Source organism: Tachypleus tridentatus, chromosome 7, assembly GCF_004210375.1.
Source record: "Tachypleus tridentatus isolate NWPU-2018 chromosome 7, ASM421037v1, whole genome shotgun sequence".
Lineage (NCBI taxonomy): Eukaryota > Metazoa > Arthropoda > Merostomata > Xiphosura > Limulidae > Tachypleus > Tachypleus tridentatus.
In genome coordinates, this window is record NC_134831.1 from 76,455,741 (window position 1) to 76,472,001 (window position 16,261).

The following is a 16,261-nucleotide window of genomic DNA, read 5'->3' on the forward strand; positions in this document are numbered from 1 at the left end:
ATTTTATTTAAGCTCATGACAGTTTAGGATGTGTTAAGTTCTCATTTGCTACATTTAGGTTCAACCAATAAGCGAACAAGAATGGGAAACGGTGGAACAGCCTCATATAATTGCAAATGTTCAACAAGCATTTGATGCTAGTGACACTGAGTGTAGTCAAACTGATGACAACGAAAGTATGTTTGATATGTTATCTCCTTCTGGTCAAACCGACGCTCAGACTTTGGCCCTGATGCTTCAAGAGCAGCTAGATGCTATTAATAATGAAATCAGGTTTGTCATAAGGATCTGTACAAAACTATTCGTCCCAAAGTATTAAATGTATTTAGCAATTAAGGTTGTGGTTTGATTGTTGATGTCTGTTTTTAACAGTGAACTTGTGCTGGTAATTAAAATGATTGGAATACATGTATTATCTATGCAAACCTAGTTGTACCTTAAGAGCGTAGTTTATTCTCTGTTATTTTTACTGATATGTTATAAAGAAAAGTAATTTGAAACCTGTTCAGGTGTGATGAAACTCAACTTTATGATCTGGATCTTTTAATATGTACAAGGTGACACTGAACACTTTTACAGTAATGTGTGAAAAAATGCATTTCTAAACTTGTATCAGTGTTTTCCTAATTATTTAATAATTCACTTTGCTCCTTCATAAGCAAGTTTAATATCATATGAATTCCCAGAGAAATTATGAAAAAGTTATTTTTCGTGTTATTATCTTTACTCGAGTCTCTGCAGACAGCACAGATTGTACAGAAACTCTGAAACTGATTAGTTAGGTCTTGCAATAATAAATTGGTTTCATCAGTATTAAGTTTAACATAATTACACCTTTTCACTTGCAACTTATAGTATTGTATTAATATCCAGTTCTAGAGTACTTGTAAATAGGTTTAAATATTTTTTTTCCACAGACTAATACAAGAGGAAAAACAAAATACTGAGCAGAGAGCTGAAGAACTGGAATCCAGAGTTGCAAGTAGAGAAGCAATTGGACTTAATAATCGTGGACAGACATTTGAAAGAACATCTCCTCCACTCAGTGGCCGGTCCACACCCAAGTCTCATCACAGTCCACAGATGGAATATTTACAGAAGTACCATACAGTAAGTTTCATGTACCTTGGATATTAAACTTTGATTCAATTCCTTGGTCCATTACAAAACATTTTTATGCTAAAAATGTAGTCTTAACTGGTAACTCAGAGGCAAGTTGTTGTTTTGTTTTTTTTCCTCTATATAACTATAAAATATGTTTGAGGTATTACAAGTTTGATATTTGTTAATATTAAATTTTAACTTGTATTTAAAATGTGATGAAGATAACATTTCTCAATGTAACCATGTAAGAACTAGTTCTTCTGATACTTTGAGGTGATTTTTAGTTTCTTAATTTCGAAGGAAGTGCTAAGATTAGAATAACTCCACATATTAATTATTCCCATTGTGAGTCAGAGCTTATATTTTCAGTAAAAAACATACAGTACAAATTTACAGTTTCTGATTAATTATTTACCTGAAGTGAAAGTGAAATAACATGTTTAAAAATGTTCAAAACTAATATTTGACCTTGAATGTTTTTCACATAAAATGACATTTCATATTTCAAATAAACTTTTTTTTTAGAGTTTCCAATTGATATTTTTTTCTATAATTGGTACTAGTATTTACATTTATCTCTTGGTTTTCTTTTTATGCAAGACCTATATATAAAGAAAAAATGCACATTAAAGTGAAATAGTTATCTTATTTGAAGATAGATATTTTAATAGTATATAAAATTTCTATGAGAATGCTTAAGCATGGTAATTTTATATAGAAAAATGTTAGTTTTCTCTAGATACCCATTGAAAATTGTTTAATCATTGTTTCAGTAAAACAGAACAGAATCAAAAGTACTTCTTACAAGTTAGATTTTTATTACTGACACAATGATTGAGTGAAAACTAGCTTTGGTTCTTAAACATGTTTATTGCTTGTATCCCCTGACATGCCTTCATTTAAGGTCTTGTAAGTGTCCAGACATTCATTGTTAGAGGGAGGCCACAGTGGTTACTGTTGTGTGATTTAGCTCTGCCTTTGGACTAACTGTTGCTATTATACAAGGCATATCCTTAATTGTGTTATGATAAATATCTAGTGCAATGTATATCCTGGTTTCAGACACTTGAAGACCATGATCTTACCTTTATAAATAAATCCTTCAGGCTGATCTATGGGTAGGTCATTCTAATACATTATTAATGTTTCTACCCATATATATTGTATATATTTTAAACTTTACTTTAAAAACAATAGTTCTGGTAGGTGCATTTACAGAACCATGGAAATTGTTACACCAGTACCTTCAGGCTTTAATTAAAATGATTGTTTTTGTTTTTTTGTCTCAGACATTATATAGGCATTCGAATATTTGATTCTATAAATGTAGTTTGAAGTCGAACATAACTGCTATGCATAATATTTTGGTAATTTTTTTCTGATGTCATGTTCTGATCTTAACAAGAAAAAAAGCTGTTCATGAGTAGAGGGATCCCACTTGAAGAAAATATATAGTTGATATGGTTGACATGAATATTAAAACCTTTTATTTAACACACAAACTGATGATGGCCTAAGAAGGTTGAAACATTGTTATTTACATTTTAACTAAATGTTTTTAATATCCATGTCAACTGTCTCTAGCAAATAAAAAAAAAACTGTTGTTTACCATAATTATTCATATCCACTCTCCTAATTTAATACTTCTATCTAAAAATCTCCACTTTTTCATGTGAAATTTGAGACAATGGCAGAGTTTCGTGTACCTGGATTTGCTAATATAAGGCCGTCCTTTGTGCTGTACTGGTGAAATGATAATACTTTATTGTACAAATGTTATTTGTAAGTTAGGTACTCTTTCTTTAATATTCATTTCATTAGCAGTACTGATTATAATAACTAATATATCTAGTTATTTTTAATTTTCTGTTACTACATTTTTATTTTAGAGATTGTTTAGCATTGTTAGCCTGGCATGTGGATATAGGACAAACCTAAATCTCCTAAACTAGGTGGCTGAACCTTATGAAATATTACTGGACTTACAACTGGAACTATACCCAACCAACTTAAACTATATTAACTGTTGTCTTCACTGCATTGATTTTAGTTTTAATCTAAGTAGGTATTATAGTTTGCTTCGAGCAAAAATTAATAGTAATTATATAGACTTGGTGTATGTGCCTTGACAAAACATTAACAGTTTGTTATTAAAGTATGGTAAAAAAAATAGTTTATTCATTACCATTAAATAGAAAAAAGGGAGATTTTCCAAGACTAAAAATAACTTTAGAAAGTTAATTAATTAATCAAGGGTTTGTGTAAGACTAGTGATTGTTTTCACTTCACTAAAACAACATTAATCATACCTTTATCATTCTAAAGTAAAAGTGATTTTGTCTGTCTTGATAAAAGAAAGCTAGTTGTATCTTCATCACTTTAAAAACCTTGTTAAGATACGAGTAATAAAATTTTTTGCTAGTAAAGCACTATTAACCTTGTAATTGTCACTACAATGTAATATTAATTTGACTGTCTTACTGAAACAGAATTAATTGTACTTTTCTGACCATGAAACAAGACTGAAAAGTAGTATTTTTCATAAGACAACAAATATGTCTTCAAACATATAAAGAAATGGTCACCCATACATTCTTCACCTTAAAACACAGAACAAAACTAAGATCTCTTTTTCATTGTAAGAGAGTACAAGTGATTTTCCTAACACTTTAAAAGTAAGGGTACTTTATATGTTTACTGTATAACAATGCTCATTTTCTCTGGTGCTTGTAGCATAACGTAGACAAAACAATTATTACTTAATTACTGTAGGTCTAAGGTCAAATTTTGCATTTAATTTTTAAATGGAAATTTTTATTGTAAAATAGAATAGATCATAGCATCACTGTATAAGATTAGAGACATATGAAAGTTATGACAGCTCGTGTTTTCTGATAAATGAAAAATATCCATATGTAGACTATAATTGTGTATTTTGTTACTTACGTTTACCAAATAAAAAAAAAACAATTTATTTAGCTGTAAATTAGGTGATCTAAGAATATACTTTCAGATAGGAAAAGAAAGTTATTGAACATTCCAGAAACTGTGTGGATTGCAAAAGAGACTTTCAAAGCCCTTTTTTAGAACTTCAGCATGACAAGGATTTAATCCCAAACTTTGTGAGGTGACTTCATGTATGTAATTGAATATAACACTGCCAGGAAGATAAATACACATATTTAAATTATCAAAAATCTTTGATTTTTTTAGGCCCCAATGATTCCAGAATCTAAAGATGACTCTAGATTGCTTCGACGAGACCTTAGCCCACCTACTCAGCGATCTTTAAGGCTGGAACGTGTTGCACAGGCTTTAGCACAAAGTAGTGAAGAACTACAAAGGTAAACTCTTTGATCATGTCAAGCTTTTATCTTTTTTTAAAAGAAAAGAACTACAAAATATGGTCTTCAAGCATGTGAAGCTCACTTCTGATAAGTGTGAAGAACTGCAAAGCTTTTGTATTCCTTAACATTTTATATACTACTGAGCTGTGTGCTTTTATCAATCAAGTAGTGACACCTGTTTCTTTGTTTACGTTATCTTTTACAAAGCATGTATTAGATAACCCATTTTACATTATATGTAATTATTTATCCAGAGAAACATTGTTGGTTGTCCGCTCAAATTTTGCTGTAAAGGTTTTTCTTCAGTTAAATATAAATTTATTTTGTGTTTTATATTATTTTCAAGATTTATGTAATAAATTTTATTTCAGCTTACAATTACTAATTCCTTTATGCCACAAATTTCTTTCTCTAGATCTGTCTATATATTTTCCATTTGTATACATTACTCATAAAGGTTTTCAGCCTTTATGAGGTTTTATGTGGTATAAAGTTCATTATGTTGGTGGTGTATTATAAATGTATTTATTTTAATACATTTATATCTAGATTATTTTAAAATTACTTGTTACATTCATAGTCTCATTTAGTAACTTATTCTAGCTTCCTTTCAATAATTTGTGTGTTTCATAGTATAATTAATGCAATTAACCTTCCCTTAATGTATTTTTAAATTAGTTGAGTTCCTCTAAATTACCAAAATGAAACAGATTTTTTGTTCAGGTAAAATGCCATATTAAGATTTAGGTTTGTAGCTAACTGCTTGAACTTCTATAAAAATATTAATAATGATTATGTGGAAAACTTGAGTGTTTGTAAATTGTAGCAAGATGTGGTTTGATTGCTGTGTATATTATCAATCTGTTTTTTTACAAAACTTTTTATGGTCTGTGCTCTTCTTAACTCCAGAAACTAGTTCTTCATGACATAATCAGCAAACCAAACATAAAGAGGTGGCAGAGTAGGTTTGTTGTGTGATTATGTTTAAACTTCTAAATACTGTAAAAGTTGATGTTATGTTTTTGGAACAAAGTTGGTCATTTAATCTCTAAGGCATTGAGATCATCAAAGCAGAAGAGGAGTATCAACCATTGCTTTAGTAATATGCAGAACATTACCATTTTTTGACCTTTGTGCAAGTTCTTCAGTCAACTAAGGTTCAGGCACATCTTTACATTATATACCTTTTAGAAACTTGAAGAAAACATGTTTGCTCTACTTCAGTGCTCAAAGGTCCCCTTGTGATTAATAGAGGCTCCAGTGTACCAAACAAACTCCTTCATTATCCCAAGTCATTTCTACTGATATCCCAAGGAATGGTTGATACAAAAATAAAATAAAATCCTATTAGATCACTTGTGTGTGTGCCAAGTTTGTGTTTGATGGTTTTTGGGTAGGGGTATGAATGTAGTTTCAAAAATGTTTTCCCTAGGATCCTGAGAATTGCTAGGAACATAATATTCAAAGTTACAATTGACTTTAGCATCCCAGCAAACTTACTCTTAGACTCCCATGTGTAAAACTAAGAGGCTACAATGTACGGATAAAGCAACCCACTTTGGAACATCTGAAGTCTTCCTTCCAAATGTGATCTTGTTAGCTCCAAAACTATGAGAGAAGTTCATGAACAAACAAATTTCACAAACACAACATGACTTAATATCGGACACATAACCAGTTTTTCTTGGACTTTTTATTTCCACCTTTTGTAAGTCTAAACAACATATTTTGACATGCCATTTTTTGTGGAGGAATAGATGAATAGCTGCATGTTAAAGATTTTTTTTTTGGTGAATTAAAACAGTCTCAAAATCCCCTAGTGATGAATACTTACTTTGTTTGAGTACTTAAAACTACCTTCTCTCAAGTATCACTGCAGTATTGTAATGTGCTCCATTGTTATTATTCTCAGTACTTGTTTTGAATAAAACTCTGCCAGTGACATTTGTCAGTTGTGTTGTCAAATACATTGATTTAAAACTTTTATTAATGAAAAATAATTGGATTTATAGCATTTTACCTGAACTGACTTGTATGGAATTTGTTTTTATCTTTAGTTGATGCAGTTTTCAATTCATATTTTCTTTGGTATTATTACAATTAGAGATTAGAAGAGTCTAAATCAAATACGAGTGGCTTAATTGTAATTAAGTGTAACTTTTGTATGCTTTTTTTTGTTAATGCTTCATTTCTAAATTTTTTTTTCATCAATGTATGTGTCACATGTTAAAGTATTTTGATAATATGTTTGGTCCACTGTAATTTTGGCTTTTTTTTTTTTTCTTTTTGATGGTGTGCTGAAATGAAAAGAACCAATGTATATAATACAAGCTTACATCCCTCTACCTCTGCTGTTACCACAACATCCATCACCATGACATCATCATCAATGCCATCTTCCATATCTGCAGTTCCTCAAGACATGTATCTGAGGTGGTCCTGTTTGAGTTCTTTCTTTTTTTATCTTTTGTTTTTTAACCTCTTATTCCTGCTTAAATGTGTGATGTACAAATCATTGTATTGTGTTTCCACCTCCGTTTATTTTTGCAACAGTCAATTTTCTTATTTGTCTTTTTTTGCTTTATGTTCAGCAGTGTTTTCATGAATGTTTTGTTCAAGTTATTTAAATGCTTCGTTTGAACTTGTTAAATTTCAACGGTCATTATAAGCATTTGAAAACAGTTTGAAACAGATGCTTGCATATAGTTACATACAACATTAAAGTATTCTACAAAGGATAATGATAAAAGTAGTAGTTCTGAATTTGTAAGTATTCAGAGAAAACATGCATTTTCTATTATTAATATTACCTTTTAAGAGTTCAAATGTCTTTGGTAAGAGGCAGTATTTTTGTGATCTTACATTGGGAGAAAAGAATATATGTTAGTAGTCTTTTTTTTATTAACTGTATAAAATGTAATTATCCGAAACATTGCAAATTCTTACAAGTTGTTTCAATCTTTTATAAAACACAAAAGGTTCTATATTGTCTTGAAGAAAATTCTCTCGTTTTAGTTTTCTGCTGTGTGTACTTTAAAACATTTTTTTCTTATTGTTGTCCACTAACAAAGACCAATCACATAATTTTCTGTTCATATTTTAAACAGTTCTTATTGTTTGGATAATTTTTTTTTCCAGTGAGTTATTGGAAGTATGTTATTCATACAAACTAAATTTATTTTGTCTCATGATGTCTATAAGAAGTAGCCATATTTATAACAATTAAAAAAGAGCTATTTCTACTTAGAACATAAATCTAGTGACAGTAACAGCTGTTTCTCTTTAGAATATGGGTCAAAGAATATTAATAGAACATTTCTATAGAGAACAGTGTTTTTGTTTCGAGTACAGGTATAACTTTTAACATAGTTATATCTACTTAAGACTGATCTCTAATGGTAATAACAGAATATTTCTAGAACAGAGTTGGCTCTAGCAGTAATTCTGGTTAGACCAAAGGTCTAACTGTACCAGCAGAACTGTTTCTGTTTAGAACTCGGACCTAAAAGTAATAGCAGCATTTTTAGTTAGTTAAAAGGTCTAAATAACTGTGCTGAGATGATTTTATTTAGAGCTCAGATGTAACAGTAATAATTGAGTATTTTTATTTAAAACAATGGATTAACAGAGGTATTTAAAATACAGATCTAGCTTTTAGAGATGAGAATTGGCTGAAGTTTGACAAACTTTCACCATTCCTGTTGTCAAATTGTCCATCCATCAAATTATTTTCAAATTTTGAGGAAGGAGGCAGTGCTGGGGTTTGAGACAACATGATTTTTCTAGCACCCAGATTTTGCCAGGGGAAGAATTTCTTTCATTATTATTTATTTATTGGAGAAAAGATTTAACAGTGGTATCAGATTTGTTTCTCTTTAGTTCATGAGTTTATTACTTTTATAAACAATGGCTCTCTTTGGAAGTTGAACCTAAAGTTGTTAGCATTATGTTTCTGTTTAGAACATGAGACTGACATAGATAGAAATGTTTCTTCCTTGGTCATGTGCAAGTTTTCCAGAATATTTAGTTGTATGATATGATTCACTTCATAAAACACAATTTCTTTTTTTATATTTGCTTTCTTTCATGTAAATACAATGTTAAAGTTATAAATATTAAGTTAGTTACTGTAATTTTTGTATTTCTGTGAGAAGAATGAGAAATATAAACATGCACCCAACCTTCTAACGGGATGGGTGCAGACTGGCACTATAGTAGAGTTCTTGTTTTCTGAGCTCGTGAGCCAGGTTCATATCTGTGATACCACAAACTGTTCTCTGCACTTTAAGCTGTGTGTGCATTTATAAGAGTGACAGTCAATTTCAAAATTTGAATGGCAGGTAGTATGGAGCTGCTAACTGGCTGCATTCCACTGAATCAGTAGTTCAAAAATTAGAAATGGTAACTGACAACCCTAGCAACTTTTCCATAATAATAAAAAGGAAAAACTGACATACAGAACATAATTTATCTGTTACACTTGCAATTATGTTTTATGGTATCATTGAACTGCAGATATATGCAAGTGATAATTTGTAATATAAATTTAAATGGTTAAAAATAGTAAACTTTTATGTTCATACCTTCTTTCATAATTTTTCTTGTATAAATTGTTATATTGTATAATAATGTGCTAGGCTTGTGGATGTGTTCAGAGAGAAGTAAAGTTTCACAATAAGTTAGATAATAATACTTAAGTTAAACAACATTGTTCACTTTTGTGATGATGTGGAAATGAATCATAACACATATACCAATCCTGTGAGAAGTTGAACAACCAGTTGTACATTTTAAATATATCTTTTATTGTGAAACCTAGTAGGCTTAAATACACAAGTTTGTTTGTTTTTTACAAACATTTATCTATTCTTAAATATTTTTTCATCCTCTAATCAATTTAAGCTTTGTGAGGAATTGTATCTTTATCTATTTATTTAATAGATACATAAACACAGAAGGTAATATTCACAGCTTTCTTTCAAAAAGGTAGAATTTCTCTCCCATGACCCCATCTCTGCCCAATCAAGAAAATAGTTTATTTCTTAAAAAAATATCAAATCATAGTTTTTACTCTTCAGAAATTATTAGTTTTATGTACTTAAGTTCATTCAAAATTACTCTATGCTCTAGAAAGTATAATGTTATTTTAAATTTTGTGAATCCCCTCCCCCAAAATAAACTTTGTAAGAATGAGGAAAATTCTTTAAAATATATAAGAGATTAGGGAGCTTAAGTTTTGATGTTACCCCCTGAAAACTCAGTCTTGACACTGAACTAATAATATTAAAAAAAAATTGGTTGTTGGGAGAAAAAAAGTAAATAAAGCTTAATTTGCTGCTGATCCTCCACCTTAGCTCTGCCAACTCTTCCCAAGATTCCTTGCACAAAACTACACCAAAGAAGAAAGGTCTGAAGTCCTCCCTTGGAAGATTTTTCAGTAAAAAGGACAAAGTAAAAACAAAAGATGCCTTAAGTAAAGAAATCATACAACAAGGTGAGAGAGTTGGCTTTTGAAATCAAATATAGAATATACATTATTTTGTTTGACTGTTTCCTTGACAGTACCATTGCAATTAGTTTATTTTAAAATTGTTTATTTGTTTTTAACTTCTTTTTAGCATAGTAATTTTAGTTGCCAATTACTTTAACACTGACAGGGTAATTTATGTACTTAATTTTTCTGTTAAGACACTGTGGGTTCAAACCTCATCATGCCAAACATGTTTTCCCTTTCAGCTATGGGGGTGTTATAATGTTACAGTCAATCCCACTATTTATTGGTAAAAGAGTAGCCCAAGAGTTGGCAGTGGGTGGTGATGACTAGCTGCCTTCTCTCTAGTTGTACATTTCTAAATTAGGGACGGCTAGCGCAGATAGCCTTCGTGTAGTTTCACACAAAATTCAAAAACAAACAAACATAACTGTTAAGACACCTAAAACTACATTTTAAGTCAGTTAAAAAGTAATAATGTTATCCTTATTGAACTTATGTTATTTTTTTAGTGTTTGTAAAATTGTGAAAATTTAACTGTAACAGTAAAAAATCTGAAAGTTCCACTAGTGGCTTAACAGTAAGTTTGAGAGCTTATAATGCTTAAATTTGGGGTTTAGTCCATGTAATACCCACTGTGCAGGTAGATCAGTGTACAGCTTTAAGCTTAAACAAGCAAAAATACTAAAACATATTTTATTATCTAAACAATTTAATAAAAATCATAAAGTAAAAGTAATAAGGTTTTAATGACATTATATTTTTATTGATTGTTACTTCAGTTGTTATTAAACAAGTTACTTGGTTCTACTGCACATTTCTAGTCTCCAAGATTCCTCAAGAAAGCCTTTAATTTTCCTCTTTGTTTATATTATCTCACATAGGTGCTACTTACCAGGAGAATGACTTATTGGTGGCAGATTCATTAGGATTAACTGGTGGTTTGGGTCAGAAAGCCGACGTGGATCGACGTACAAAAAAAAAGTAAGTAACACAAAACTTTGTTCGATAACTAGGTTGCTCCTCAAAAATAACTTCCACTTTTAAGATAAATATCAGGCATCTGAGAGCCGTGTAAACACACTTGCATTGTGAAAGTGTATGTCATAAGAATTTCTGTAGTTCTTGTACTTAACTTTCTACTTGATGATGAAATTGATATGCAGTATGGGCTTATTTCAGATTTGATAACAACATTCTTTTATCTTTATGATCTTTTTCTACTAGGAAAGTTACTGAAGGTCAAACAATTGTGTGGCCTTATTAAGTTTTACTTTATTGAATTTTATTCTTCTATGGGTCTCTGCCTCGAATAATGGAGTAATTGGAAAATACAAAATATAACTTGCTGAAGATATTTACATACAACAGGTATTTTGTTGTTTATTTTATCCGTTGTATGGGGAAAAAGAGTTTTAAAAATAAAGAGGATACCACCTTAGAACAATCTTTTTCAGTTTCTTATGCCATACCTTCCTGTATACTTCTTTCTATGCTAGAATAATTTCTTGTAAATAAAAAATTAAAATCCATTGAAGAGATAAATCATGAATCATTTGCCTGTAACAAAGAAAAAAAAGGAAGAGAAATGGTACCATGTAGTTATAAATATTCCTAAATTCTCACAGACGTATAGTTATTTTATCAATCACAATAACCTCAAATTGGGTCTGTTGCTGAAGAAGTAGACACAAATTACTTTTCCTACACACCCCTAAAATTGTAGTTGTAAATTTTAAGCAAGGTATATCATATACTCCTGTATTCAGGTTTTTTTATGTACATTTTAATAATTTCATTTCAGAAAGTTTTAAATATTTTGTTCCTGCATTAAATACTAATACACTCGTGAAAGCCAACTCTGAATTTTGACCAATGAAGAATTATAGTTTAATAAAGGAAAACTACATTTGAGTACCATTCAAGGTGGGGTTCCTGTACGTGGTGAGGGGACCTTTCAAAGAAGGTTCTGTATTTATGTTTCCCTCCTCTAGGATCTGAACATCCACCCTCATGTTTGCTGTGCATGGCATTCTGTGAAAGGGATGAGAAATCCTAGTGGTTGAGGGTTGTCATTGGTGGGTCAGTTTATATTAGTAGCACTTCAACACATCACTTTGGCCTTGAATTCCCTAAGAACACCCATTCTTCAGAGTAAAGAACACTCCAACAGTCTTTTTCAATCCAAATCTGCTATTGCTCTTTGGCTTTCTACTTTTTGAAGTGGTGATAGCGAGGATGTTGTCTTCACAAGGATTCACTTTGGTCATAGCTCTTGAACCCTTTGTTTTCTTTTATCTGGTACTGATGCACCATTGTGTGACCTTTGTGCCATCATTATGGCCAGGAGAGGTGTCACCATTTTATACATGTTTACACTCAGAATGTACCATTAGCTTTGAATGGTGACATTGGTGATGGTGATACCGGCTGTCTTGACTGTGTTAACTTTATTCTGGAATTTCAACACCACCTCCAAAAACAAAACAGCAAACCCATATTTTAATATGTACCATTTTTACCTTGTTTACTTTTAACTATTGTACATTTGTTGCTATGTTGTTTGGTTTTTTTTACTTTTTCAGGGAAGTGTTTTACTTCAAAAAAAATGAAAAGTCATATTTTTTACAAAGGCTGGTTTACTCTTTTTTATTGCAAATAGCTACGTTGCTTTATGCCATTAAATACCAAAAAACCAAGTAGTCAGTGGAAAGAAAACTATATGAACTTACTGAACTGCAATGTTATTTGATCTCAACATAAGATTTTAATTTTTAAAGAACAGTATGAGTAAAAAGAACAATATTTGCTGTCTCTTAACATCATTGACAACATTTACAAATATAAATCATTTGTTGGAGTCTAAAATGTATTTTCAAAATATGTTAACATTTTATAGCTTATATCCTACTTACCCAACAGTAAAATATAAACTACAGTTCTATTACAATACTACAAAGTTATAAGATTTTACATCATAACAGTTCATTTTTTATGCATGAATTACTTTAACCAGAGTTTCTGTCAAGGGCTGTGAAGAGGATAAATACAGCCATGTTCATTGTTCTTGTTGAAAAGAAGGTTTAGTTAGAGAAGATTGTACTCCACTGGAGTCCATAGGTCTCTGTGGGCTGCATCTGCCTCCACATAACTCTTATTTAAGTACATATTCAATATTTTTTGTTGTAAGCATTCATCCTCTTTCTTTCTTGGAACTGTCACCTTTTGCGAAGGATAACTTTTAAGAGAAAAGTTCATACATTTCAAAGGTTAGTGGAAATAAAATTAAAGTTAGTGAATTGTCATTCATTTGATTGTCTTTATCCAAAACTGGTAATAAAAAGAAATACAAATACCCATTGATATCATAAAAACAAACATGAACTTTAACCATAGAAGAGGACTGCAATTTTTCTGTGTGTCTTGTGCCTCAAGATTTTTGTACTCTATCTTTATGTACACTAATTTAATAAAATATGTTGTACTGAAGTTTTGCTCATGTTTTATGAAGTACAGGGGTTTGATAAATAAATTTGTTCCACTCAAAAGAAGGACTTTGGTATTGCATGGTTCTGTTGAGTTAAAATGTATCTAGTGCCAGTACTTTGTTTTGACATGCTAATTACCTTGTTATTCTTACTTTCAGACATGAATTATTAGCAGAAGCAATGAAGGCAGGAACTCCATTTGCTTTGTGGAATGGTCCAACTATAGTAGCATGGTTAGAGGTGAATAGAAAGCTTAGTTTAAACTGGTGTTTCTTACAAAATAGAGGAAGAACTAATTTTGTTTATTTCGGAAACTAAAAAATTGACTTACAAAATACAAGGCCAGAAGAGCAAGGTCTTGATATCTAATTGTATTTGTATATTTTTTGCACTTTTTGCCAAAGTAAACTTCATGTGACTGTAATCCACTGATATGTTTTGTTGTGAAACTGTGACTGATATGCATTGTTTTCTTTTTATACAACCACCTGTGTTTAAGTGATTGGTTTAGTTTAGTTTTAGAGATACAAAATCTAAATTGATTAGATTCTTTAGTATTTGTGTTGTTTTTCTTCAATAGTTTATTTTCTGTAGCCTAAGTTTACATTTCAAAAATAACTAAATGAGCATGTTTATAAGTGTAAAGAAAAAAATATTTTTCACCATTTATCAGTATCAGCAATTGTACATTTTTCTAGTTTAATCAAAGGATCTTTGTTTAGAGGCTTTGAAAAAAATATTGTGTATTGTATAGAATAGAAAGATATTTGAAAAATCAAATTAAGAAATGTAAAATATATCAATAGTACATAAATGCCTTCCCTTAAACATATTGAAACAGATTTCTCTGAGCTGCATTTTAACATTTTGAGTTTTTTTCTTTAGTTATCTGCTGTAAAACTTTACACTTAACAATACATTTTTTTGTCTGAAGCTGTGGGTGGGGATGCCACCCTGGTACGTTGCAGCTTGTCGAGCTAATGTCAAAAGTGGTGCCATCATGTCAGCTTTATCTGATACGGAAATCCAGAGAGAAATTGGTATCAGCAATCCTCTGCATCGACTAAAACTTCGCTTAGCCATCCAGGAAATGGTTGCTCTCACCAGCCCATCGGCAGCTAAACCTTCCAGAACAGTAAGTGAGGTTAACATTAAAATGTCCTTAGAAGAAGAAAAACACCCACCAAACATTCTAGAACAATACATTGACTTGATGGTATAAAATCATCAGATCAACCATTTACTGATTTCCTCAGGTTGCTCACTGAACATGGATGTGTTTTAGATGTTATTGAGACATTGAATGATGTGTTTGGATCACTTTTATGTTTCTGAAAATAAAAAGTATGAAAAGGATTTAAAACATTGTTCAACTTGTATTATCAGGCATGTTTGTCTACATAACTTGACTTTACATGTTTGTTAATTGAGCTTCATGTTAAATTTGTCCTTAAGCAACTGCTAAACATTCCAGAACAGTAGGTGAACATGATGTATAAATATATGTAAGATAATCAACTTAGGTATTCTGGATATAGTTTTAAAAGGTCCTCATAAATCATTATTTTACTAAATATTGCAGAATTTAAGTAAATTACTTGTCAAATATTTCAGGACAAATGATGTGAAAAATCATCAGAAGAATTAGCAACTAAGTCTTTGAAGATGTTAATTAGGTATATTGTTGATTATAAATTAGTGGTTATTGGCAAGTAGAAAACCTTATAGAACAAAATGCTATTTCTTAAACAGTTAGTAAATCTTCCAGAGCAAAATGTTTGTCTTAAACCAGCACTTAGAAGACTCTACAAAGTTGTGTCTAAACCATCAATTAGGAAACCTTGTGTCAAAGGCATTTATTTCAAATGAGACTAAAATATTGCTCTTTAGTTGTCATCTCATTAAGTCTCCTTACATGTGTGTGAAACAAACTTGACTCATTAGTGTTGTGCATAGAAATGAAAGTTATAGTTACAAAAACAAAATAGGCTTAAAAGAAACATTGAATCTTACTGCAGCTGGACAATGAGCTGACTTTGTAAATGAAAAATGCTAATAAACATTTATTTTTTTGAAGATACTATATCTGTTATAAAACTGTGAAATGGTAGTTTTTAATACTACGTCTGTAGTTCTGGAGCTTAGTAAATAGATTGAAGTACTATTAATACTTTATTGACATGCATCTGCAATGTTTAGTGAATTCCAGCTTAAACCAGAAAAGTAAGTAACAACAGAAAGAGTCAACCTTATTATTTGATCTTTTTCTGTTCACAGGTTGATGTAAATAACAAAATTTTAAAATCAAGCTAACTCTGGCACAATTTTAAAAATGGTTGTACAGTTTTTTACAAGACATGGTACATTAATCGTTGTTACTCTTGGAAAAAGTGACACATGTTTTAGCTCCTAGAATGTTCAGCTAAAGAAAGCTCATAACTCCATTACTAAATACAATATTGTATTTTTGATAGACCATTAAAGTTAGTATTAGCCCCTTCCGTATCAGGGGTTTATTGGAAATGAGCTAAAATAAGTTACTTTTAGCTTGTACATATTAATGAAACAAAAAGTTCTTTTATGATTTGTTGTTACATTTCTGCATAAAATATACTCAATAAATAAATGTTACACAACTGGATATGTAAGTGATATATGTTACTTCAATAAACCTGCAGTAATAAATATGAATGATTTTCTCCAGTGTTTTTCATACATGATTCATAATAAATCTAATAGAAGTTAGCACAAACAGCATTTCCAGTGCCATCTTACAAGCAATAACTGTAATACATGACAACATGCAAAAAAAATGAAGTCAAATAATTAA

At 30.6% G+C, this 16,261-nt stretch overlaps 1 protein-coding gene across 10 annotated transcripts in view; it reads left to right on the forward strand.

Moving 5' to 3' along the window:
* Liprin-alpha (PTPRF interacting protein alpha) overlaps positions 1–16,261 on the forward strand; it is a 303,577-nt gene that overhangs the window by 269,484 nt on the left and 17,832 nt on the right. For 9 of the 10 annotated variants that reach the window (XR_013030960.1, XM_076512547.1, XM_076512546.1 and 6 more), the window contains 8 exons: positions 59–273; positions 918–1,110; positions 4,319–4,449; positions 6,763–6,885; positions 9,807–9,946; positions 10,828–10,927; positions 13,590–13,671; positions 14,366–14,566. Coding sequence is in view for 9 of the 10 variants with exons in the window: in XM_076512547.1 (XP_076368662.1) it covers positions 59–273; positions 918–1,110; positions 4,319–4,449; positions 6,763–6,885; positions 9,807–9,946; positions 10,828–10,927; positions 13,590–13,671; positions 14,366–14,566 (1,185 nt within the window). In the remaining variant the exon portion in view is untranslated. The remainder of the gene's footprint in view (positions 1–58; positions 274–917; positions 1,111–4,318; positions 4,450–6,762; positions 6,886–9,806; positions 9,947–10,827; positions 10,928–13,589; positions 13,672–14,365; positions 14,567–16,261) is intronic. The other variant, XM_076512549.1, reaches the window with a different exon arrangement.